Source organism: Exophiala bonariae (genome assembly GCF_035927105.1).
Source record: "Exophiala bonariae strain CCFEE 5792 chromosome Unknown scaffold_13, whole genome shotgun sequence".
Classification (NCBI taxonomy): Eukaryota; Fungi; Ascomycota; class Eurotiomycetes; order Chaetothyriales; family Herpotrichiellaceae; genus Exophiala; species Exophiala bonariae.
Window position 1 is genome coordinate 895,176 of NW_027042488.1, and position 24,071 is coordinate 919,246.

General features: G+C 50.7%; 9 protein-coding genes across 9 annotated transcripts; 6 read left to right on the forward strand and 3 right to left on the reverse strand.

The window, feature by feature from the left end:
- Positions 1 to 144: 144 nt before the first annotated feature.
- On the forward strand, positions 145 to 1,362 carry LTR84_002625 (uncharacterized protein; the record flags this gene model as incomplete). Its single annotated transcript, XM_064846234.1, has 1 exon — positions 145 to 1,362. One exon carries the CDS (start codon positions 145 to 147, stop codon positions 1,360 to 1,362), a length of 1,218 nt encoding a protein of 405 aa, XP_064706459.1.
- Positions 1,363 to 2,221: 859 nt separating this feature from the next.
- LTR84_002626 (uncharacterized protein) lies at positions 2,222 to 4,459 on the forward strand (the record flags this gene model as incomplete). The annotated part of the gene is made up of 5 exons (XM_064846235.1): positions 2,222 to 2,507; positions 2,649 to 2,817; positions 2,876 to 3,135; positions 3,202 to 3,394; positions 3,487 to 4,459. 5 exons carry the CDS (start codon positions 2,222 to 2,224, stop codon positions 4,457 to 4,459), a joined length of 1,881 nt encoding a protein of 626 aa, XP_064706460.1.
- A 1,122-nt stretch (positions 4,460 to 5,581) lies between these two features.
- On the forward strand, positions 5,582 to 7,003 carry LTR84_002627 (uncharacterized protein; the record flags this gene model as incomplete). Its single annotated transcript, XM_064846236.1, has 1 exon — positions 5,582 to 7,003. The coding sequence occupies one exon, from the start codon at positions 5,582 to 5,584 to the stop codon at positions 7,001 to 7,003; it is 1,422 nt and encodes a 473-aa protein (XP_064706461.1).
- Positions 7,004 to 8,103: 1,100 nt separating this feature from the next.
- On the forward strand, positions 8,104 to 10,092 carry LTR84_002628 (uncharacterized protein; the record flags this gene model as incomplete). The annotated part of the gene is made up of 1 exon (XM_064846237.1): positions 8,104 to 10,092. One exon carries the CDS (start codon positions 8,104 to 8,106, stop codon positions 10,090 to 10,092), a length of 1,989 nt encoding a protein of 662 aa, XP_064706462.1.
- Positions 10,093 to 10,644: 552 nt separating this feature from the next.
- LTR84_002629 (uncharacterized protein) lies at positions 10,645 to 11,380 on the forward strand (the record flags this gene model as incomplete). The annotated part of the gene is made up of 2 exons (XM_064846238.1): positions 10,645 to 10,686; positions 10,748 to 11,380. The coding sequence occupies 2 exons, from the start codon at positions 10,645 to 10,647 to the stop codon at positions 11,378 to 11,380; spliced, it is 675 nt and encodes a 224-aa protein (XP_064706463.1).
- Positions 11,381 to 11,865: 485 nt separating this feature from the next.
- Positions 11,866 to 13,056, reverse strand: LTR84_002630 (uncharacterized protein; the record flags this gene model as incomplete). Its single annotated transcript, XM_064846239.1, has 1 exon — positions 11,866 to 13,056. The coding sequence occupies one exon, from the start codon at positions 13,054 to 13,056 to the stop codon at positions 11,866 to 11,868; it is 1,191 nt and encodes a 396-aa protein (XP_064706464.1).
- Positions 13,057 to 13,666: 610 nt separating this feature from the next.
- On the reverse strand, positions 13,667 to 14,230 carry LTR84_002631 (uncharacterized protein; the record flags this gene model as incomplete). Its single annotated transcript, XM_064846240.1, has 1 exon — positions 13,667 to 14,230. One exon carries the CDS (start codon positions 14,228 to 14,230, stop codon positions 13,667 to 13,669), a length of 564 nt encoding a protein of 187 aa, XP_064706465.1.
- A 1,295-nt stretch (positions 14,231 to 15,525) lies between these two features.
- On the reverse strand, positions 15,526 to 18,471 carry LTR84_002632 (uncharacterized protein; the record flags this gene model as incomplete). Its single annotated transcript, XM_064846241.1, has 1 exon — positions 15,526 to 18,471. The coding sequence occupies one exon, from the start codon at positions 18,469 to 18,471 to the stop codon at positions 15,526 to 15,528; it is 2,946 nt and encodes a 981-aa protein (XP_064706466.1).
- A 2,066-nt stretch (positions 18,472 to 20,537) lies between these two features.
- LTR84_002633 (uncharacterized protein) lies at positions 20,538 to 21,453 on the forward strand (the record flags this gene model as incomplete). The annotated part of the gene is made up of 2 exons (XM_064846242.1): positions 20,538 to 20,617; positions 20,670 to 21,453. The coding sequence occupies 2 exons, from the start codon at positions 20,538 to 20,540 to the stop codon at positions 21,451 to 21,453; spliced, it is 864 nt and encodes a 287-aa protein (XP_064706467.1).
- Between the last annotated feature and the right edge of the window lie 2,618 nt (positions 21,454 to 24,071).

The window sequence follows — 24,071 nt, forward strand, 5'->3', positions numbered from 1 at the left end:
CAAATTTAGTGTAATCGGAAGTGGCCCGCGAATCAATTTTCAGGAAGTCGGCATTTACCAACGTCGAAATCAGATTGGATACCAAACTTCGAGATTGATTTGAGGTCAGCTGCCGAGCGCATTTATTTAGGTGCGAGTGGTGCGATGGCCGTTGCATCTTCTTACGATGTCCGACAGGGAACCCTCTCGCACTCTCAGATACTTCTGCTCCAGCAAAGACTTGTGGCCGAACTGCCTTACACCTTGCCACTTGCAAGGAGGATTGAATTCCACCTTGGCCATCCGATTTCTCCCACGTCCCGGATTTTCGTTGCTGCCGCTACTGCTACAGTGAACACAGTAGATCCAGCAGGACGGAATAAGGCACAAGACGAAGGTGCTGGTGATGCTAGTCATGACTGGCTAGAATCATGGCTCCGTGAGGGTTCGGCCCCTGAGACGGCAGCCCCGTGGCTCGCCGCGCACATCGACCTCAGCAATCAAGGTCAAACACAAGTATGGGTCTACGCAAGTTGGGAGCATCCTGACGTCGGGTATTTCTCTTCGTCGGTGGCAGACTTACCTCCCGCAGCGGAAGATACCTCGGCGACGGCTTCCAAGGTATCCTCGATTTCTACCACGACTGATGATGAAGACGATCCACTTGCGCAGGCTCATGAGGATTTATTTTCCACCTTGTTCCGCTATATCTTGACTCAACTTGTCCCTCATCAATCAAGCACTCCCAATGACGAGTGGCTCGAACTACAGCGGACGGGGAAATTTCTCTCCGTCCCTTACTCGCGGTCCAAGGCTATCTTCGGCACGGTCCATGAAGTCCTGTGGCGGTACTTTGACAATGCTGCTCGCACGAGGACCGATCCTGGCTATCTGAAATATGTCTTTAGTTTCCCCAGTCCAGAGTCTGACGGTGCTGCCGGACACGACGACTTGAACCTTCCGGACGGTTACTATCTTGCGGACATGCGTCGGGAACATCTCCAAATGGTGCTCGACAGAACCCCAATCCCCCGAACACTGAATACACTGATCCAGATGGAGTCTGTGGGTCTGTTCTTCAAGGACAACCCGACACCGATCGGTTGGGGCTTCCTCTCCAAGGATGGTAGCATCTCAAGTCTTCATACAGAAGTGGAGCATCGAGGTAAGAATCTTGCTGTAACGGTGGGAAAGGCGTTGTTGTTGAAAGGTAGTCGGACTTCACTAAGCAGGCTGGGTGTCTACTACGGCCATGCGGACTCCTCGCAGGTCAACATCCCGAGTCGTAGGGTCATGGAGAAGATTGGTGGGCTTCCAAGGTGGAGAATCTCGTGGACGGAAATCGATCTGGATATCTGGTCGCAGATGAAGAGCGAGCAGTGAGATGAAACTCCTTGCTCGTGGAATGGGCTTGGAGTGAGAGGCAATGTAGGGGAACGGAGGGAACAAATTAAAGCATTGAGTTGTGGGATTGCGAGTGATGAGAAACCAGCGTTTTGAGATCAATATATACATCTTCGTTGTTTGGAGATACGATGGATCTTCTCGCTCTAGACCTGACGAGCAATCAAGTAATGTTCATATATCTGCCAGAATCGTCTCAATAACAATCCTTATCTCATTCCGCTACGAGCTGGCCGCTGGCGTAGGGTTGCTTAATGACATACCACGGCAGATAATTACAAGCCACCTCGGTCACGTCTTCTTTACTGTTGGTGATGGCTTGCCCATCGTACCAGTGCATCGGTTTTACATACGGCGGCTTGAGATGTGATGGCAAACAAGGCTGGAAGAAGATTTAAGCCTTGATGCAAATCCGATGCTATGTAGTATCTTGTTGAGCGATTGCGGGTCAGGAAGTGGAAGAATAAAAAGGTCCCACGATCAAGTGGGAGCTCGGTGACCCGGGTCATTCTGATTCCGAATAGTCTGCAGACAACGGAGGAATATCAATCCCCGGAAGCACCTAGTCTTCGGTCTACACATAGCGAGCGAGACACCTCCTCTTCCAACTTTCAAACCTTGACTTGGCCCGGCAGCAGAGCTGCAGAGGCCTCTAAAGGTTCCACGGAACACTATATCTTCCCCACATGTCCCCGGATTCAGGGAGATGTGATGGATACGCATACAAATATCCGTGCAAGAATGAACAGTGCATGACTCGCCCTTGGTCCAGCTCGCTCTCTCTGGCATAATAGTTGTTACTGTTGATACTAGCATTCTTCAGGTCCTCCTCTTCATAATGGCATTCAAGGTAGGATCAATCGAAGTCATACAGACTCCTCTCCGGCCCTGTGAGGATGATCCCAACTATGACAATCCGGACCCGAGCAGGACTCTTTTGTCTAAAGGACATCGGAAAAATCCCGTATACGCTGCTTTCCAAGCAGATACCATCTTCGAGAAAGACGTGCAGATCCCTTTACGTGACGGGTCTCAGATCAGGGCCGACATCTTCCGTCCAGCAGATGAGGGCCACAAGGTGCCTGCTCTCGTTGCTTGGAGCCCCTATGGAAAGTCTGGTAGAGGTACGGCGTTCTTCTGCCCATTCCATTCCATTCCTCGTCCTCTCCGCTTGGAAACCACAAGATTTTAGGAGGAGCAATCGCCGTGTTTGCACGGCTTTGGTTCGTCAAAGAATGATCTAAATCACTCCGGACGACTTATAGGTTTCTTCCATTTGGATCTCGTCCCAGGACGGGTTGGCATTCCCCAATCGAGACTGTCCAAGTATGAGAAGTTCGAAGCTCCCGATCCAGCGGAATGGACCGCACGAGGCTACGCGATTGTCAACGTCGACGCGCGAGGGTCGTGGGACTCAGCTGGAGGCTGTTTGCCGTATGTTTTCCTAAAGATTTAGGGTTGCTTTGAGTGGAACTGATATATGAATGCACAGCTGGTGGGGGACTCAAGAGGGGAGAGATGGCTACGATGTGACAGAGGAGCTGGCCAAGATGGATTGGTGCAATGGCAGCGTGGCATTCGTTGGGAATTCGTGGCTTGCAATGGCCCAGTGGTTTGTCGCCGCTGAACGTCCTCCACATCTGAAATGCATCGCTCCATTCGAAGGTGCTTCAGATGTATACCGCGAGCTCATTTGTCGAGGAGGAGTACCGGGGAAAGCATTCGTGAAATTCCTCGCGGGATTACTTTTCGGTGAGCAGACTCCGATTTCGTCAAACCATTGGGATGTTCTCTATTGTTCACTACTTACTTCTCTAGGACGTAATGGAACGCAAGAAGATCTAAACTCGATGCTTGAAAGATATCCATCGATGAACGAATACTGGGCCGACAAACGAGCCAATGTCGGCAAGATCAACATCCCGATATATGCCCTTGCCTCCTACTCGACAGGCCTTCACACATTCGGCTCCTTGAGAGGATTCACCGAGGCACAAAGCGCAGACAAATGGTAGGTACCATATTTTTGAGCCAGCCTGATTCCACAGATTCCACTGGCCACGACGTCATCACTTCCATCGTGGGCTGATATTAGCTTGATAGGCTTCGTATCCATGCAACGCAAGAATGGCACGATCTCTACCAGAAGGAAACCAATGATGAATTACAGAGATTCTTTGATCGTTATACTAAAGGGATTGACAACGGATGGGAAGAAACTCCGAGAGTCCGTATCGCCGTCTATCATTACAATAAGGTAAGGTCTTGCCGGGCCCAGCCAGAAGAAAAGACCACCTCACCCAAGTGGGACAGTGGAACCCGACTTGCAAGGAAGCCTCGCACTGACAAAGATACATATGATCAGCGCCCTATAACGAACCACGTTGTCCCCGCATGGCCAATTCCTTCCACGACCTATAAAACACTCTATCTCCACACCGACAACACCCTCCAACACTCAATTCCTCCAACAGCCTCGACCTTGACCTACCAATCCGACGTGGCCTTTCAGCAGATGGATAATGATACCGACGAACTCTGGTTTGTCCACAAGTTTCATTCGCAAGCATACCTTGTCGGTTCCGCACGCGCTCGGCTATTCATGTCGACGCCCGATCACAATGACATGGACGTATGGGTGCAACTCCGAAAACTGGATCGTCAGGGCAATGTCCTGCAACAGCTCACGATACCAGCGCACGACTCTCCGATCCCCGACTCCCAAGTCGAAGTGCAGAACCCGCTCCGATATCTCGGACCCAGTGGCGCTCTGCGTGCAAGCTACCGCGCCATCGATCCCGCAATCTCGACGCCAGAATTTCCAGAACACGATTATACCATCCGGGACCCCCGTGCTCGAGACCAGGTGGTGGAATTACAGATCGGACTGTGGCAGACGGGCATGGCGTTCGAGGCTGGGGAGTCGTTGCTGTTCAAAGTCAGTGGGCATACGATGACACTGGCGGAGTTTCCATTGCTCAGGGGGGCGGAAACAACCGAGAACAAGGGTAGGCATGTGGTGCATGTTGGCCCTGAGACGCCCAGCGCGGTGGTTATTCCTCTAATCGAGCTCTGAAGGTCGTTTAAGGTTCGTTTACGGTCGAAACCTTGATGTGATGCAATGGTCGTTGAGATTCGGGATCCTGTTGTGGTTAGCTCAGTCCTTAACCCAGCAGCATCTCAGGCACTGTGCTGTTACGGAGGTTCAGAATCACATGAGTGCTTGGCTCTTCCTGTCTTCGGCAGAAGATTCAGTGTAGCTGATTAAAGGTGTGGACGAATCATGTACGAACCATCTTTGAGCATAGTAGGGTCTTCGGATATCGGAGAGAGACCGCATCTCACCAGAGGTCAACTCTATCATTGGTTCCTGCGTTTAGCAATGATCTTATTGGCATGCGGTGAGCCAGGAAAGGCGCCGGGGGTCCTACTAGTATGTACCTATCAAAAAGGTTGGAGGAGACTAACTGGCACTCGCATTTCTGGCGGACTCCACACAGAAGATTCAAAGGTCGATCCCCGAAACACCGATATGGCCGAGTTTTGGCACCTAATTTGTGTAGCGCTCGGCTTCAGCCTCTTTGACGGTGTTGCAGGACAAGCCAGGCAGACATTTAGTATAAATAAATCGGTCAATCAGAGTTTCGCTCAATGAATATGTTTTGGTTCTGAACAGCTGTGCATTTGGGATCCAGAGAACGTGAGCAACCTGGGGTAAGGGAGAAAGATTCGCATACCTAGTTAGGTACTTACTGTACAGCCTGAGTGCTGGCCAGCCAACTATTAGGCAGCGATTCTGGATCCTACTTCCACCTACAATCCTCGGCCCCTCTTCTCCCTGGAAATTTCAAGTCCAATCGCTCGGAGCGGTGGAGGTTCCGCAACTGATTGATAAGATTATCGGCAGAAAGTGGAGGGGGTGTCACCCAAAGAAGTTTTTGGGGGGGACGATCCAACGCTGCGGAAAATTAGGGGACCAGTACATGGGATATTGATGATTGCTGCCCCCTGCAAAGCACGTCACTTTGCTAGCCTATGAGTTTCAGGATTCGGCGATAGGCACGACTCACGAATAACTCCAAAAAAGACGGCACAGAAAGCCCAAGAAAAGTTTACCGGCCAGCTAACAGAGCACCGGGGTGGGGACCGTCCGGCCCGCTTTTTTACTTGCAGGTGGACAACTTGGGCTCGAACCAACATGTCATTATTATCGGCATCTTCTGCCAGTTTGCGCCCAGATGTGAAATCTAAACATGCTCCCAACAATCACCATCACAGCCATTTCAAAGCACCAAAACTACCAGGGCGACCCAAAGCCATCACGACGGGCATGTCGCTGCTAAGAAATGTCAAGGCCTTTTTGACACCCAGTGGATCGCAAGCCCACCTCTCTGGCGGAGGCCTGGATGGAGCATTCACCAAGGCGAAGACGGAAACAGATCTGTTCCCGGCCACCGACCCCGCAGTCGACGGTGAAGAATGCCTGCGCGACTGTGACGGTTGTACCGTGCACTACCCGGCGAAATTCAAGATCGATGAGGACGACACCTTGTACGGCCATGTCAAGGGCTGGGAAACGCATCTGATCGTCGGCACGGGCAAGACTGATTGGGTGCGCGATGTGACGGACGAAAAGGCTTCGGTGATGCAGGCTGTCGGCCGAGTCGGTGTGGATAGGAAGAATGGAAAGATCATGCTCTCGGCAAGTAACATGCCCAATTGTGCGGAGGGATATGACGGTGGTAGGAGAGCGGAGGGGGAAGAGGAAGGTAGTGATTGTCTATTACTACCGGCTTGGACGCTCATCGAGGATGTCAAGCCCAGCCAGGTCGATGTCTTGATGAAGGAGGTTGTGGAGAAAAGTGTTACGAATTCGTCGCCACTTGGTGGGCGTAAAGCTCTTCCGCTTGGAAATGGGGAGTCGAATGGACATGCGGCCGTTGAAGACGATGCGGTGGCAGAGCCCGATCTCACTGGACTACGCATTGGCGGTGCGAACGAGCCCTCGACACCATCGGAAGGCACTCAGACACCCCAGGACTTATCACGGCCACATGAGCAACAAGAAGAATCCACCACACTTGCTCCATCTTCAATATCTAGCATCACCTTCAAGACCCGCCCGATCCCCCATTCGTACCTCATCCTGATGTGCAGCCACAAGACGCGCGATGCTCGCTGCGGGCAGTCCGCCCCTCTTCTCCGCAAGGAATTCGAACGCATTCTCCGGCCCATGGGTCTCTACCGCGATCTCCACGATGATCGGCCCGGTGGTGTGGGCCTCTATTTCATCAATCATGTCGGTGGACACAAATACTCCGCCAATGTCATGATCTACCGAAGAGAGAGTCGAGCAAGAAATCATCTCGATGCCAGCAATGGAATCAGCAATGGCGCACTAAACGGGCAGCCAGCGATTACTCAGAATCAGACCGCAAATCCAGTTGCAGAAGATAGTACCCGTGATGGCGAGGCGGTACAATTGATTTGGCTCGCAAGAGTCAGACCCGAGGATTGTGAGAATATCATACGCTATACAATTCTACAGGGGAAATTGGTGAAACCTCAGAGGCAGCTGAGGGGTGGATTTGATAGGGAGAGGGGATTGTTGAGTTGGTGATCTGGTGATCTGGTGACACGATGAATTGAGGATGAGATGTTGAGACAGAGTTCTGCCAAGATGCATCACAAGAGACAGATTCACAGGATGGGTGGAGTAATACATAAGACTTTGTGAACGGGAAAGCAAAGCACTCGAGCGTGGTGATCATGAGACGAAGGCTTAGGCCATTTCAAATAGATGGTGTTGGGGTATCATAAGAATTGCTTCATTTGAGTTGAGCTTCCTTTATAATGGCATAATGCTATTTTCATCTTGGGTTGGATCGCGAGATTCCATCCACCGAAAGAGCTCTCTCTCTCTCTCGATCGCTGCGCCTGACCTTCAACTCGCAAGATTCCGACCTAAAAAGCGAAGATGAGGTCAAGATGTTTTTGCCGAGTCAAGTCAAAGGTCATTCTATGATTGGATGGGCATGATTGTGGAATGTAGACAATAGTCTTGGTTTTGCTCAATGATCATTCCTCGACGAGGATCAACATCAAGCTTGGGAATAAGACGTCTCCCTACACGACCACACTCTCAATCCACCGAGACAACAAAAAAGAACGGAGTCTTTCTGCGCTCAGGCAAACCGCCATGCCCTTGTTCGACCAAGGACAAAGAACAAGCGGGTCTTCGGGTTACTCTCAGTTCTGCTCGACGAAGGATGATATACATTAATGGGGGTGTGTTAATGTGCTCCATTGATTTGGTTGTGTCGAGAACGCCAACTGCGAGATAACAACCGACCAGTGATTCCCTCTCTCGAAAGATCGGGCTGGAAGGGATCAAGCGTGACTCAGAACTTTGGTAAAAGAAGAAAGAAGAAGGGAAAAGGAATGGGAAAAGCAGGCAAATTTTGTTTGTAGCGAGGAATTCCTGATGCCAAGACTTTCACAGCCTAGTCCTCTCTGAGAATAGTGCATTTTCTCACTTTGTCCTATGCTGCGGGCCGACATTTAATCTACAGTCGCAGCCAACTTTCCACGACTTTTCTAGGCTATCCATAAACCAACAAGACTGCCTTGCTAGGTCTTCTGGTCTCTTTAACGTTTCCCCTCCGTCCCTTCTTTTGGGGGTTCCAGTTCGTTACGTCGGCGAAGCGACCCAACATCACGATGTCGGCCGCGGACATTGAGCAGATGAACAAGCTTCGCAAGAGCCTGGGCTTGCCATTATTGAACGTAAGTGGACAACCGCCACCTACATCTGAAGGGCCAACATTCAAATCACATTCTCCAAGCGATGACGAAGGACAAAGCGACGACGATGATGGAGACGTTGCCTCCACACTCGAAACTCGTGAAGCCGCCGGATTTGGCAATTGGAAGGCCTTGCAAGAGGAGGAGAAACGGAAGATTGCCAGAGAAAAGAGGAAAAAGGAAATCCAGAGGGCCCGAGACGTCGCAGCCAGGGCGACGAAACTCGAAGGCAAAGGTTTAGGAGAGGCCGACGACGATGGCGATGTCGACGCGAAGGCTTGGTTGAAAGGCCAGAAGAAGCGCCAACATAAGATCGAACGGGAACGTGCTGATCGCCTAGCCAGAGAATTGGCCGAGCGAGAGGCGCAGGCAGCCATCGTATACTCCTCTAAAGATCTTGCTGGTGTACAAGTTGCCCATGAAATCGGAGATTTCGAAGATGGAGAGTCCGAACATATTCTCACGTTAAAAGATCAAGAGATCGGGCATGAAGACGAGAGTGATCAAGATGATATCCTGGAGAATAGCGATATCGTGGCAAAAGACAATCTGAAGGAGAAACTCGACTTGAAGAAAAAGAGGAAGGTGTACGATGTCAATGACGACTCAGAACAAGGTCTCCTCTCACAGTATGACGATAAGAAGCGAAAGGCCTTCACTTTGGACGGACAGGGGGCTACAATCGAGGAACGGGATGCTAAACGCCAGCAGATCGGGGAGAAATTGAAGAACAGCTTCAGTCTTGACGTATTGAAGCCAGATACGCAGTCCGACTATATGGAGATCAAGATCAAGAAACCTAAAAAGGAGAAGAAAAAATCCAAGCGACAGAAAGCCGAAGATGAAGATGACATTTTTCCTGTACAATCAACTACAAACGGTGACGCTATGGATCTTGATTCTGCTTCAGCCACAATGGCTCCCACCACTGCGAAGACTCGATTTTCGGAAGACAACTTCAACGACGACGACGATCTTGCTAGCGCGCTGTCGAGAAGCAGACGGGCCGTTCTGAAGAAACAGAAGAGAAGACCAGAAGATATTATTAAGCAGTTGAAACAAGAAGAAGAACAGGCAACTCCAGAAATCGAGGCTGAAGGTGGGCTTGTGCTTGACGACACTACAGTCTTCCTCGACAATATCTCCTCAAGACCGAGAGAAGAAATTCTCGAACGAACTGTGCAGAAATCTGTAGAGCAAGCAGAAGCTGCGAGCCCTGATGAAGATCAGCCGATGGGCGAGGCGTACAGTGGCATTGAGAACGAAGCCGAGCTTTTGGACCGCTTACGTCGCGAACAATCAACACATACCCCAGAGGTCCCTCGCGCAGGACTGGATGAGGAGAAAACAATGGACCAAGGTTTAGGAGCCGCACTTAGTCTTTTGAGACAACGAGGGCTTGTCAAGGAGAGTGACTCTGGTGACAAAAATAAGCTATACAAGGACCGTCAACAATTCATAATTGAGGCACGATTACGAGAGAATGAAGCGGAGACCCGGGCTCGAATGCAGCGTGAGCGAGACCGACAATCAGGGAAGCTGACAGGACTGTCGGTCAAGGAGCGAGAAGAGCATGCTCGTTGGCAGAACACGCAGCGGGAACATCAAACGTCGATTCAGGCAGCAGCCGCCTTCAATCGGGAGTATAAGCCAGATGTCAATTTGAAATATATCGATGACGATGGGCGGTCAATGAACCAAAAGGAAGCGTTCAAGCATCTCAGTCACCAATTCCATGGTAAAGGTAGCGGGAAGATGAAGACGGAGAAGCATCTCAAGAAGGTCGCTGACGAAAAGAAAAGAGAATCCGCAAGTATTCTCGATAGCAGTAAAGCCACAGGTATGAGCAATGCTCAGGGTGCTATGGGGAAAAAGAACAAGGAAGCTGGTGTCAGATTGGGCTGAGACCAGATGTCGATATTGAGCCCGAGGCAGATGAACTGGCTGTAGCATGTGACAGTGCCGCATGTTCAAATGAAATGGAATGTAAAGTGAAGTTTCACGCTTCTCATCTACGTTTCTCATTCACCTTCACCATGAACTGCCTATGGCTGGCTGTGGCTGCCGTGACGCTTTGCAACTGATTGTCGAGCTTCTGTGAAGATAATGGACATAAACTTACACTATTCACGAACAAACGACGATATTGCGAGTGTTGTTGCTGCAAGCTGTACCCAGCAGCGCACCGTATTGGAGAGAAAGTGAAGATTTGTGACGTGCTTCATGTTACTTTTAAGATAGACAGGGACCAGGCACCAACTTGAACAAGGGCGACGAGGGTTGTTCCCCCAATGTGTATTTTGACGTCATTTCATACACCAAAGTGGAAGGGGCAACTGAGCATTCTCGCTTCTCCTTCCTAACTCGAAGTTGAAGCGTCAGTGGACTGCGTCAACTTGAACGCGTCGACAACAAAAAGTTCTTCTCCTCCAACAGTGACTTTCCAATGCACCGACAATGCCTCCCAAGGCCTCTGTCCGCGGAGAATATATCGAAACAGTTAGAATATGCCTGCATTCCACAGTCTATCCTTTGCCAATAATCTGACCTCTTTCCCCAGGAAACAGGAAACAAGATCAGTCGTCGTGCTGCCATTCTCGGTCCCAAGCATATCATTCTCGCAGGTAAATGTGTGATTCAGCAAGATGTAGTCATCCATGGTGACCTCGTCCGACCTCCCCAAGCGAAAGCTCCAGCGCAATCCGCCGATCAGAAGGATCAAAAACCTGCCAACCAAGAGCATACCTCCATCCACCTTGGCCGATATGTCTTCATCAGTCCTGGGGCTACCCTTCATCCACCATGTCGAGTAGCCACAACAGTCGATCCCAACGATGGAGAGACAAGACAGGTCATGACCTACTTTGTGCTAAGGATTTCTGACTATGTCTACATTGGCCCCAATACACACGTGAGAGCCGCCGAGATCAAGAGCAATGTCTATATTGGGGCAAACTGCACAATTGGAAATATGGTCATGATCAAGGACAATGTTAAAATCCTGGATGGCACAGTCTTACCCGCCAATACAATATGGGCAGGTGGCAGCATTATTGCAGGCCGTCCTGGAAGGGTCATTGGAGAAGTGGGTGAGGCGTGGGCCAGCACTGGGACGAGTGGTTCAACTGTTGATGAAGGGGTCGGAGTGAGAAGCAGAGAGCGGTGGGCCGCAGTAGGAAACAATAAGAGATGACCATGTCAAGATCAGAGTCCACCTCAATTCCTCACAGGAGCACCTCTCTGCGTGAGGGTGTGGGGTCCCAGCAACGCGCTTTACGCTGTACACATCGGATTCTCCAGGATGATTTCAAGAGCCGACCTTCTGCGATCGTGGCACATGCAATCAAGAGCTTGGCTGTGGATGATCAGAGAAGAAAGAATTATGTGGCCAAAATTGGGTGAAAGGGACGAAGCAATTCCACTAAATTAGTACTGTGATATGTGGTACATTATCGACATCCCTGGGATCAATGCAGCCAACACGGACCGATAAGAGCCAACGATACAAGACAAATAAACCCGCGAAACCCCAACGACCGTCGATGTCTAAAGCATCAAAGGTCATTCCTCAATCTTTCTCTGGATTCCTTCAGGACCATGACTTTCAACCCACCAACTGCTAAGCATCACCCTTATGAATATTCCTAGAAAACGCAGCATCATCCCTTGGATTCCAACTCAACGTTTGCCCTTGGGCAAAGCGGTCGTCAACGCATTGAGACTGAATCGACCTGGTTTTTGATGTACACTACGTACTTGTTCACTGGCAGTCCGCTTGGAGATGGTTACCTGTTGCTCTCCAGTGACCGGCAAAGATGTGGAATGGGAATGCAGTGGTGCTGCTGGACGTGGTAGCAGATTTGGCACCTTGCCCTCATCTACACTGGGATGATAGGCTCGGTACTTGTGGCTTTCGGTGCTCATATGACGATTATGAGCCCGCGCTCCAGAGAACGGGCGATCTGGTGGTTGAGCATCAATCTGAGAAGCTGTCGAGCAATTGCTGACCCGTTGCATCGGATTCTCGAGCTCTTGTATGCTTGAATCCTTTTCTCGGATGTTTGTCCTGCCTCCAACCGCTTCGGGCGACTTTGAAGGTGTTCGCGAGTACATTTCTTGGCCTATCCGTGGGGTGTAGGGTCGGTACGCAAGTGGAGAAGGGGTAGCCAGCTCCACGGTGGAGGGCATGGAATATATGCTTGTTGAATTTTCATTTCTTTGACTGTGATGATTCATTGACTCTCCTTGCACGAATTGGGCTGCTCCTTGGACTGCAGATATTGGAGAGGGGCTCCGAGATGGCAGTGCCATTGACGACGGTTGGAGCAGACCTTGATTTTGGTGCTGCAATGCAGGAGTTTGATGAAGCTTTTGCTCGGAAACAACATTCCTTACTTGGCCATTTCCGAAGTTTGTGATGCTATTGGCATACTCGGTCCAACTGCCTGTCCAACTACTACCTCCTGGTCTCTGCTGAGCTTGGGATGTGCTGACGGGAATTGCGAAATCCTTTCTTTGCACCATATCCGGTGTTGATGACACCACTTCGAGACCATCATAGCCACTGTTGGGTCGCGTTCCAGAGCCCCCAGTCCAAGCGGGTGGTGGGTAAAGCTCCAGGCTTTTTCCAAGCTGGGTTGTGTTCGGTGTATCACCTGGTATCGTCAAACCACCTCCTCGATGTTCTCCGTCACTCTTCAGATCTGCCGTAGTGTTGGTGGTGTTGTCGCGTTCATCGCTAGGAGCATCTTTCAAGCGTGCTTTCTTCAGCTTTTTGTCCTGCTGCCATATCCTATAGCATTGAATGGCAGCAATGACTGCGATTACCGATCCCACTGTGCAGAAAGCAATGGCGCCAGCCGTGTTCATCTTGGGCAAAGGCTCGTCCTGGAAAAGGAGAACACGACGACAACTGAGACCGAGATGTTAGAAGAAAGATGTGAAAGGGTGAGGTCAAAAAGAGTCTTTGCTTATCAGTGATGGTTTCCCCCCCCCAGTGAAGAATCGAAAGATACACCTGGTACGTTAACACTTATAAACTGGCTAAACACCTAGCTAGATCCTTGATTGACGAAGGCAAAATCAGAATCGAGGGACAACTTTGTCCAAAAACGCAACCAAATCCCACCCTTTGGGCGATCCTCTGCCAGAACGCTGTCTTTGCTGTTCGGTCCCATCCACCAGGTCCTCCAGACCACCCACCGTCTCACCCAATTTCAATTCTATACAAATACTCACCCAATCTGATCCTCGATCCTTTGTTCTCCCATGCCCAACTCCAAAGACCAGTTTCCATTTCCAGCTCGATACGCAGATTAAAGTGTCCGCCTCTCCAGTCAAGATGGCAATGATATCTCCGACGGTGTTTCAGCCTTGTTTCGCATCCCCAAGAATGCAGAATTCCCATCAAGTGTGGTGGTCCAAACACGGGAGTCCATCGTTCAGACCAGGTGTAGTTATCTACTTCCCGGTAACCTACCTAGTCGACGATGGCCAGGACGGCGACCCCAGTCTCAGTGTTGAGGAAGGTGTCGCCGTAGAGGCCCACGACCGAACGGGCGACGGTATCAAATGCGAGCGTCATGGCTGCATGCTCTCGCGGCGACACCTCCATCCACTCGTCCTCCTCGTTGTCATCGCCCTCCTCCTCATCCCCATCATAACCCTCCTCGACATCCTCATATGCCGGAAACGGCTCTATCGACGACAACGACGACAACGGCAGCATCGACAGCGACGGGTAGATCTCCAAGGCCCCGCCCGGGTGCACGACGTCCAGTGTATGCCTGCTGGTCGTCGCCTGCTCGCTCCAGGCGCCGATGTGGGCGATCTGCTCCTCTCTCTGGATGGCCTGTGCTTCGACCTGTGCCTCGAGGTCGGGAGCCTCGTACCGCGGCGATGCGCCGTAGATCCTTCGCGGCTGGCCCAGGCCCTGGCCCTGGCACTGCTGTCTTCGCCATCTCTTGTACCGCACGTACGCTCCCGTGGTGACGGCAGAGATCGAGACTATCGCTCCGATTAAGGGGATCTGGTAGTCCTGCATTGTTGTGGTGTTGGTGTTGGTGTTGGGGAAAGGGGGTTAGGAGTCGTGTTGATGTTGATGTTGGGGTGAGTGCTGTCTTACTCGAGAGCCAGTAGTTGTTGATGTTGGGTCGGGTGCTGTGTTAATCAAGAGGTGAATGTTGTTGGAGATGGTCGTGGTGAGTACAGAAAAAAGGTTGAATGAACATACGGACTTCAAAGAAGAAGAAGAGAGTATCAATCAAGTCTATCAAGCGACGATGTGAAGGGTGTGTGAGGAAATGGAACGGCATTGGAAAGAGCATTCCCACTCCCTTATATGCCGTTTTTCGACGAAACTCTGTCGATGCAGAGTTTCAGTCACGAAACCTCCGATACCCCAGAGGTCCTTCGACGTAGCATTGCGACGCCTGCTCCAGCATGACTCTTCAAACTTTACTATATCAACTAAGTTCGACGAGGGGCTTCTGAGTGACTTGCTCCACTCTCTGCACACTTTGATGCAGACTCTCTCATCGGAGTCAATTTCAAGTTTTGCCGGGGGCAAGTCGATAGGGATTAGCACACACACAAATGATAGCCTTCAGTACGAACGAACACTTCGGGTGAAGAGTCAAGGCCACGGTGATGATCCTTACTGAACTCATACAGGGCTTCGTTTGCAAGGTTATACTCACCTAGCTACGAAGTCTGGTGTTGTCGAAGCCGGCTGCATGAAGTACTAATGCTGCTTGAGGACCTCCCGTCAGGCTACGAGGCTGCGAGGCTACCAGGAAGGCCACGGAGATCCACATCCGGCGCTAACTACCAGGGAGGCCCTTGTCATGCATTTGAACTTCAAGTTCGCAAGATACCTCGGTAAGTATGAGTACAGATTATCTAGGGAAGGGAGAGAAAAGTATATACCTAGTTCTGAGTTTTATGGTTCTTTCCAGTATGTACCTATGTATGTGGGTGATGGTAAAACTACTCCCTGGCAAAAACAGGAGTATGAGCCGCGCTTCCTTCACTTTAATTCTATGAGTGTAGTGCTTTCCACCCCTCACAAAATTCTATTCTATCTATTCTCTATGGTCATTTTTCATTCGTATGTGGTCATGTCAAAGCTTACCCTTGCCTGCAAAGTTGGAGCCTCTTGTGATTGTGGACCGTATTCCACTTCACTGCCCAAGTGTGAACACCTATTTTTCCAATCCTAGTCCTGATTCCGGAAGTTGCTGCACTAGCCACTCCGGATTCCTGCTCCGTAATATAGTTAGACACTAATAAAGAATAAACCCTGCTTTTGGTCCTTGTATGCACAACCACCAAGATCGTTCACTGCACTTTTCTGATGGAGGATGCTGAATCCTGTAGTCGTCTCAACTCCCAGTCTTCGCTGTGTGAGGCCGCTGGGGCCAGTGCGGCACCCTGGACTTCCGGTATCGTTGAAGTGATTGAATCCATTCGTACCGCCTGGCTCGACACATGCCCTGTTCGAGGATCGATTGCACCATGATGGTGATGGAGGTGCTCGCCTTCCTCGACATCTCGTGCTCGGTCCATACTGTGATTACCACGCGACCAGCCCATGAATCTGTTCCGGTGCGTTCCAACGCTGCTAACGCTATTACGATGCCCAAATGGCTCGGTCGACCGGCGGATGAAGCCACCCCCGGTTTGATGGGATACGGATCCAGAGCGATCTCTTCTAGAGTTTGAGCGGCCTGATGCTCGAACGACTTCTGCCGACTCTCGTCCTTGTTCACTATCACGACGTTCTTCCTCGATTCTGTTGGTCTCACGGATGACGTTGCGGAATTGTGTTTGTGATGGTGATCTATCCTCGTATGGGTCGCCCATGGCTTCAACATCCCTCATACCCAAGGAGAAGTCGACACGTTTTGCCATGGATGTGATGGATTCTGCACGAGCTCGGCCAATTTGACCAGTGCTGGGTTTCTTTCTAAGGATCGAAGGACCTGCTCGAGGGGGCACATCACCAGACGTACCAACATGTTCTCCCATAGGCGCACCATTAATGCCGTTATCAGTCAATTGAGGGTCTTGGGATGGAGACGCTCCAGGTGGGTAGTTGAGATGCAGAGGAATGTCATCTCTCCAGCCTGCATTGTTGCGACGTGGGCCCTCAATACCATGTTGTTGCATCGCCAGCATCAACGCAGAGATAAATTTATTACGTCTGGTCAAACGAACCAACTCGTTCTGCCAATTGGTCTTGTAAAAGAAGACGACATTCAGAGTCAAAGAGTATGCTTCCGTCACCTCTCGTAGTTCTGTCAGAATGTTAGGCTGATACTCACGCTTTTGGTCCCGAACGAATTCAAGAAGCGACCCTCTCATGGCATCAATTTGGTCAATGGTTGTTCCGAAGCGAATAACGATCGGCACAGCTTCAGCCAAACCCCCTGATCTGCGCATGTTGAGAATGAAGAGAGTGTTGAGATAGGAGTTAGGCGCCTGAACAATGTGACCTTCCATCTTCTTGAATTCAGTGTAGAGGAGTGCGATCTCTTTGACAAAGTAATCATCACCTTTCAGTTGTGCTCCAGTATTTCCATAAATTGACACCCGATCACCAACGTCGAAAGGATGCTTCACGAAGACAAAGACAACTGATTGGAGGAACTCTTGTGCTGTGGCGGAGAAGAGCCAGGACAAGGCTAGGACAGCAGAACCGGCAGATGTCAACACGCCGGCGGCAGAGGTGGAAAGCAGCGAGATCAAGACGAGGACGAAGATGATGAATACGACAAACGAGAGGACATCGTCCAGTTTGCTGACAACGGAATCCAAGTCTTTCAAGGATGCTGTGATGGATTTTCTCTCGCGGCCAATTTCGACACAGACAGCTTCGAGCTCTTCCATGGAAATGTCGCCATTCATATCCTTGTCGAACATGCTGAAGGCGGCCTCGGCTTCATCGTTGTTGTCGAAAGCCACTTTGAGTTCTTCGGAGGACACGGTTGTTTCGCCTTCTAATGCAAAGGTTCGATATAGTCTTCTGGCCAGTACTTGTGATCCAGCTGTCGATCTGAGGAGCTCTAAAATGACCTGAGAAGGGGAACCGCTCTTCTGAACTTCTTGACCAGTAAAGTCTCCGGCCACGGCTCCAGCGACATCACCAACTTTGGCCACAGCCTTGTTGACCGCTTGAGTTGCCTTGCCGACATATGCAGCTGGAGTGCGTGCGCCAGAAGGAGGGTTGCTGGTTTTCTCCCTGAACTCATGGTCGGCCATTTGAATCTTGCCCTTTGAAAAGATGTAGAGCTTGGTCAAGCTCCCAATCTGGAACTTGTTTAATTCGATGCGGTCGGCATAAGTGCGCAGGTGAAATGATATGGCAATGAGTTGAATGATAATTTTTTCACCCAGGTTGAGACAAGCTGCGACAAACAGGGCGATTATGACTTTGTTCATGGTTCTCATCCAGGAAGTGGTACCCACTTGGCCATTGATGCGGCGATTGCTCATGATAGGAAGGAATGAAACCTCGATGGCCAGGAACCAGAGGAATAGGGTCAAAGGAACCTCAAGTTGCTTGCCAAAATCGCGCCATTTCTTGGAATTGTTGGTGAACAGACTGGAGACAAGACCCAGAGGCCAGGGAACACATTTGGCCAAAATCCGACCCGCCCATAGAGTCAGCCAGATAATCTCCAGCCAGACACCGAACCATAATAATTCGACACTTCCAACGTTTGCATTCTTCCCCGGGGCAGTCAGGGCACCGATGAGGACGGGTGTGAGGAGTATGAGGGTGACGGGGACGATGTATGTGAAGTATCGAAGGAGCCAACTTGACTCATGGACGTACTTGAAGAACTTGGCGACTTTTGTAGTTGGATTCTCCGGAGGTTTGTATACAGCAGTCCGCTCGTGCAGAGGGTTTGTGGCGGCATCAAAGTCGTCGATGGGTTCGGGAGCTCTCGATCTTGAGCGTTGCAGGGTAGTGGAGTTTCGTCCGTCTATCTCGGAGACAGAGGTCACCAGGCGTTCGGCCTTTTGCATGGCAATTTCATCTGCGAGACGATTTGCTTGCTCTCGATCGTGCGAGGGAGAGCGCAAGGCATCATCGTCATAACGAGTTGGGGTTTCTTTCAGAGCCTCGACGTTCAGCCTCTCTTTTAATGCGTGACTATCGACGGAACCATTGCCGTTCTGATGATCATGCTGCCCGACCACAGTTTGCTCCTCGTCAGAAGAGCGTATGGTGGGAGCGTCGAATTCAAACCGCGGGAGTTCTTTCACCGGGGTGGTCATGGTGCAGGCGAGAGACTATGATGGGAGAAAACATGGCATCTCGGACCGCCTGCAACCCAGGTGCAGTATGAATATAAAAAGATGCAATACTGACGAAATGGCAATGTGGATTGTTGGGTGGGGTTTGGATGAAGCGCTGCAGGGGTGGGTGGCTTGGGCTTGAGGGTGGATTTGGTGAAAGCCGCCGACAGGCAAGCATGGGATTTTTAATCGGGGCGAGCGTCGGTTAAGAACCGCCGACCCAGTTAACTGTGGGCTTGTGGCACCTGTTTGAGTCGTGCCTGCCAGGCTTTTGTCTTAACTGGCACTCAACGTTGGAGCGTCCCAGAACTGGGCAATCATGGGCATGAACGCCACCCCTTGTTGGTCTCCTTAGGCCTTCTCGGCGCCCGATTGCCTGCATCTGGTGGGATCTCAGCAGCTACGTCCCGAGTAAACCGCATCACTATTCACGCAGTATAAAACTCTGATGATTCTAAACCTCCACCCACAAGCTCTGAGCACCTACCGTCTGGTTCAGGTTTCTGGCATGTAGATCAAGTTACCCGCAATTGCACGCCCGTGCCGTTGTCCTCCGTTGGTGTCCTGGTGCCTGCACAAAGGAAATTATGCTTAGGGGCATTGCATCATCATTCAATTTTGGGTGGTCTCTCTATAAGATTGCAGTGGACGATAGATAAGGTGTACTGTCCCTGCCGAGCTGCTTATCTACCGACTTCGTAGGTATCTCTATCTTCAGCCTCCCTGAATCAGCCTGTAACCCATGCATAAGCCGTGCCCCTGAGTCTTTTTTCCGATAACCCTTTCACATGCCATCGGTCAACCACAGCACGCTCTTTTGCCAGCTTCTGACCCGCTGTCCAAGTCGATTTTCTTCGTCTTGTTTCAGAATTTTTGGAGGCGTCTGCATGCAACAACGTTGTATATCGACTGGTCCTCCGAACATGCGGATTTGAACCAAGCAGGCCACCATGCTTAGCTAGTCAATTGATCACCGATTCACTACTTTCTAGGCCACTGACTTGTGTATCGACCGGCAAGCGCCAAGGATAGCCTCGACTTTGGCCTCCCGTACTGAAAGAGGCATACGGAATGCGAAGTCTTTCTCAATCCCTGTTGTCGTCAGACCCAACCGAGTATTGGAAGGCTGACTTCGTAGGCAGCGTGCATCGAATTGATATCAAGGAAACCGGTCTGCATTTCATCTTGATGGTCCGGTTATGGAAGGTCCACAAACTTCACACATACTACTCTGTACCATGTTTGAAACAGCATTGCATGGTACCTACCTACCTACAGATATAGATCGCATGGCGGCCATCGCGTGGACCGACTGACCGTCTAACCCATGTTTTCAGCTCACCTTTTGTGATGCCCTTTTTCGAACAACCCATCGAGATTGGGACATGTATTCTAGACGCTAAACCGCGTCATATGCACGATTGCCTGCCCGTAAGACACAGGCGAGCTGAGTCAACAAATGCACCTCAGCTTCTGGGGCATGCCATACAGCTACTCAGTATGCAGCGTTTGATATCAACCGGCAGACTTGGATTCCTTAATTTGATTTACTTCCTGGTGACCTTGGCATGCACCTGCCCACGATATTTATCATCCAAAAGTCGAACATATTTGATAATCTGCGTGGAAAATAACCAGGTCAATCTGCGAGCTGCGTAATTGAGTACCAGGTCGCCATCGTTTTGGTCATTCGGGTTGGTTAATGGCTAATTTGAGAACATCTCAATTAAATTAGGCACAACGCCTACCTAAGGGAGCGTTCATGGACTTAAGGTTCGCCTTTACATGCCTCACGTTGAACACGAAAGCTGTAGAAATCTTAGAAACTGAAATGACAGAGAGCATGTCTGACTTTGAGGTTCGGTCCTATCTGCCAAGAATTCTCACGTGACCGTGCTTTCAGTAAATGTCGTCGATTTCAATGTCGAACATCATGCGCAGTTGCTGAGACTGTCTACACCACGAACTACCATCAGTTTTCCAGCTCATCCGGCATCCATTGCAGTAGGCTTGCACGTCAGTACTACCCCGATAGCGCCGGCAAGATGTGCCGCATCTGTGGCCGCGTTGTGAAGTGCATCTTTGATTCGATGCCATCGAGGAGCCCTTCACAGGCGACGAAGCAGTCAGTGTAGTACTTTTCCACATTGGGACCTCAAACATTGACATCCCACAAGATTCAGAAAGCTACAGCCCCGATCACAGACCAGGTCGCACCATGTATCCGCCCAGTCAGTCGTCCGGCCGGCTCTGAACATCTCCAAAGCAACATCTCAACCACCGACCTTCCTCCTCCCTTTCCGCGCAAAGCTGCATCAAGCCACGAGACAGCAAGCGACAGGCTCTCAAGTCGAATTCAAACCCTTCAGCGAAGGTCTCCCCCCAACACTATTACAGACCACCTCTGAATCTTCTCCGTCCACGACCAGCGACAGCGAGGGAGCACACATCAGCAAAACCTCAACCCAAAGCCTTTCACGACCCCTCGTCCTCTCAAAATCCCTCCAGGAGCTCCTCCCCAAACTTCGCGCCCAGAAACCGCACTACATCACCGCACACATCCATCGCTTCCCATACCTACTGACGGAAGGCGACCTGGTGCGCCTACCCTTCCACATGAAAGACGTGCTGCCAGGAGACATCCTACGCCTCAACCGAGCCAGCATCATCGGCTCGCGAGAATACACGCTCAAGGCGGGCATGAGCAACACAGAGTCCTACGACACCAAGCGCACCGGCGAACCCAACTACCTGGACGAGCGACTGTTCGAGCTCCGCCTCCGCGTCATGGGCCTGGAGACCGGCCCGATGATGGAGACGGAGAAGAAGAAGCGCAGGAATCGACACCGCCGCATCATCCACAGTAAGCATAAATACACCATGCTCCGCGTCATGCAGCTCAAGGTCAAGAGTCTGGAGGAGTTGCGTGCTGAGAAGGGAACTTTGTTGTTGGAGGCGTAGAAGCCGTGTCTAGGGCTCCTGAATATGTGTGTTTATGAAATGCTCTCGCAAGAGCTGTACAATCAGAAATTTACTCATTCGGGGTAATGGGCTCCATTACTCCGTGTCAGAGGTAACTACCAGTACAAATGTGTATATCAATTCTCCAGCAGATTGTACAGGTGGCACAGACATTCTCAGAACGATTTTCGATTGCCGTGCTCCACGACACTTCCCATGCCCCATCGATCTGTCTTTCTCTGCAAATTAGCACCGCTGTGACCTGCTACTCGACATCCAATGTGAAGGGAGATGGTGTATTCGATGGTCAGGTACCTATCTAGACCGGATACAGGGATTTGGCATAAAAGTCGTCGAAGCACCAAGACCTTTAGGCGTCATCTTTCACAAACACAAATTTAGTCACAATTGCAATGCGGCATTTGTTACTCCTGAATAAAAGTATGCTGTACATCCTAGAAACCTGACATTATGAAGGACTGAATAGGAACCCCCCAGCAAACCCTTTTCATCTCATAATCCCTTTTGAACTGTGCTCTGGATATGAATAAGCTTGTTTTGGTGTGAGCTTGTGTCAGGTATGCGCTGTTGCTCTGTTAAATTTTTGCGAGCTCCTCCAAAATACCAACAATGAAGTCAATGGTTCCCACGCCTGCCCGCGCGCCATGATATCATTATTTTACCATGTCGTTCATTCTCCTAATCTCGTGTCGTGTCGTTGCGACTCATGGATGTGAATCGATTTGAGTATCATTCGTTTTCTCATGGTTTCGAGAGGACGAAGGTCCAAACATGTCGGTTTTTACCGCATCTCGAAAGCAGGGAACATCATCCGATCGCGAAGGTTGACGTTGAATTCGAAAATGCCTGTCTCCGTACCGGCATAGCTGGAAACACCAATGTTAGCATCCTTTTTCTCTGAAGTATTCTTACTGAAGTACAGGGAATCGCAGTGCAAACTTGCTCAAGTCACACTTACAGGAACCGACCATCAGGACTGAAGCCGATGCCTGCAGTCCCCAGTCCCCTCTCGTTCATCACATCGACACTACCCATTGCAATATTGTCATTGGAAGTACTGAATCCCGCGTTGTTCGCAGATATTGCCGAGCCACCTGCAAGGAAGCGATGGATTGTTGAATTAGGCAACCAGTTGCCATTGCTGTCGAGTCCTCGATTCCCGGCATTGCTGGAGATGAACATCAAGCGGGCTGTTCGCATGTCTGCATCAGGTACAATGCGAGGGATAGTAGTATTGGGAGTCGCAGGCTCATTCGCCTGTCCAACAACAGCTGCTCGAGCATCTCTTGATACACGCACATAATCATCCATGGTGATTGAAGGACGACGACGTGTTGCTGCCCGTGGAGTGGTTCCAGATGCTCTAGGTGCAGGCTCAGCACTACCACTGAGCCTCCGGGATTGACTCTGATCGACGTAATTTCTACGAGTCCTCGAGCCACTTGTGTCGTCTGTACCGCCCGCACGACGTCTGGAATTGTCAGCTACTTGACCGTCAGAAGTCGCTTGAGCAATGCGTGTATCGGCACGACGGACCTGCTGCCGCAGCTCATCGATTCGAGCGCGTCGCTGGCCTCGACTCGTAGAATAGTCTGCAACAAAGTTGGAGGCAGAGGAGGCCTCTTGGAGCCGCCCAGATCGAACATTCGTGGTTGGTAGCGTGGAGGTCTGAGCAGAAGCAGAGTGGTCGTCTGATGAAACTCCAGTTCTTGGGCTTTCCAGTCGAGATGATTCTACCGTCATAAATCTGACTCGCTCACTTTCGAGTCTACTCACAATTTCGGTGCCAAGTCTTCGTTCTTCCACCAACTCCTGTGTTCTATGCTGGACCTCATGCTCTTCGATAGTCAACTGGCGGTGTAGGGCTGTTTCGAACGAAGAATCTACTGTGGCAGCACGAAGTTGATCGAGCTCGGAAGAGTTCTCGACCAGGAGACGCTCCTGGGATTCGAGCTGTTGGCGAAGAATGGAGGCCAGTCGTCTCTCCTCGGCTAGCTGTTCTTCAAGTTGGTCAGCTAGCCGCCGCTCGTCCTCCAGGGCCACTTCGATGCGTGCCACTTGTGCGAGGTTCGCTCGGTTACCGTCGTCAAGCTCTCTTGCAGATTCTATGGCGGCTTGTATCACGTGCCAAGGATCCGATGGTGGTATACCAGCACCCATATACGACCGGGGTCGGGCGTCGGATCTTGAGCTGGATGCAGTCAAATCATTGGTGGATACGACAGGGGCATCGTCTTCATCGCTCATTCGTCCAGGAGATGCTGAGATTCTGGCCATTCTTCCACCAGATGGACTCAGGTATAGATTGGCGTTGGCAGTGGAAGCGGATAAAACGACTGAAGGTCTTCTCCGAGGAGGGTGATGTCCTGGTCCTGTTGACCTCGTGCTAGAGTTGGACATGTGAGCGGTAAAATCTGCTCTGCCGGAGTCCGATGCAAGCATTGATGATCTCAACCGTGGAGATGGAGTATAGCTGATACTGAAGGGACGTGAACTGGTCTGCTCGACGTTATCCATCGTTGTCTCAAGGGCTTCAACGACTGATCGTTCACGAGCATCCAAATCCAAGCCTTGATGATAAGAGAGTAGATCTTGAC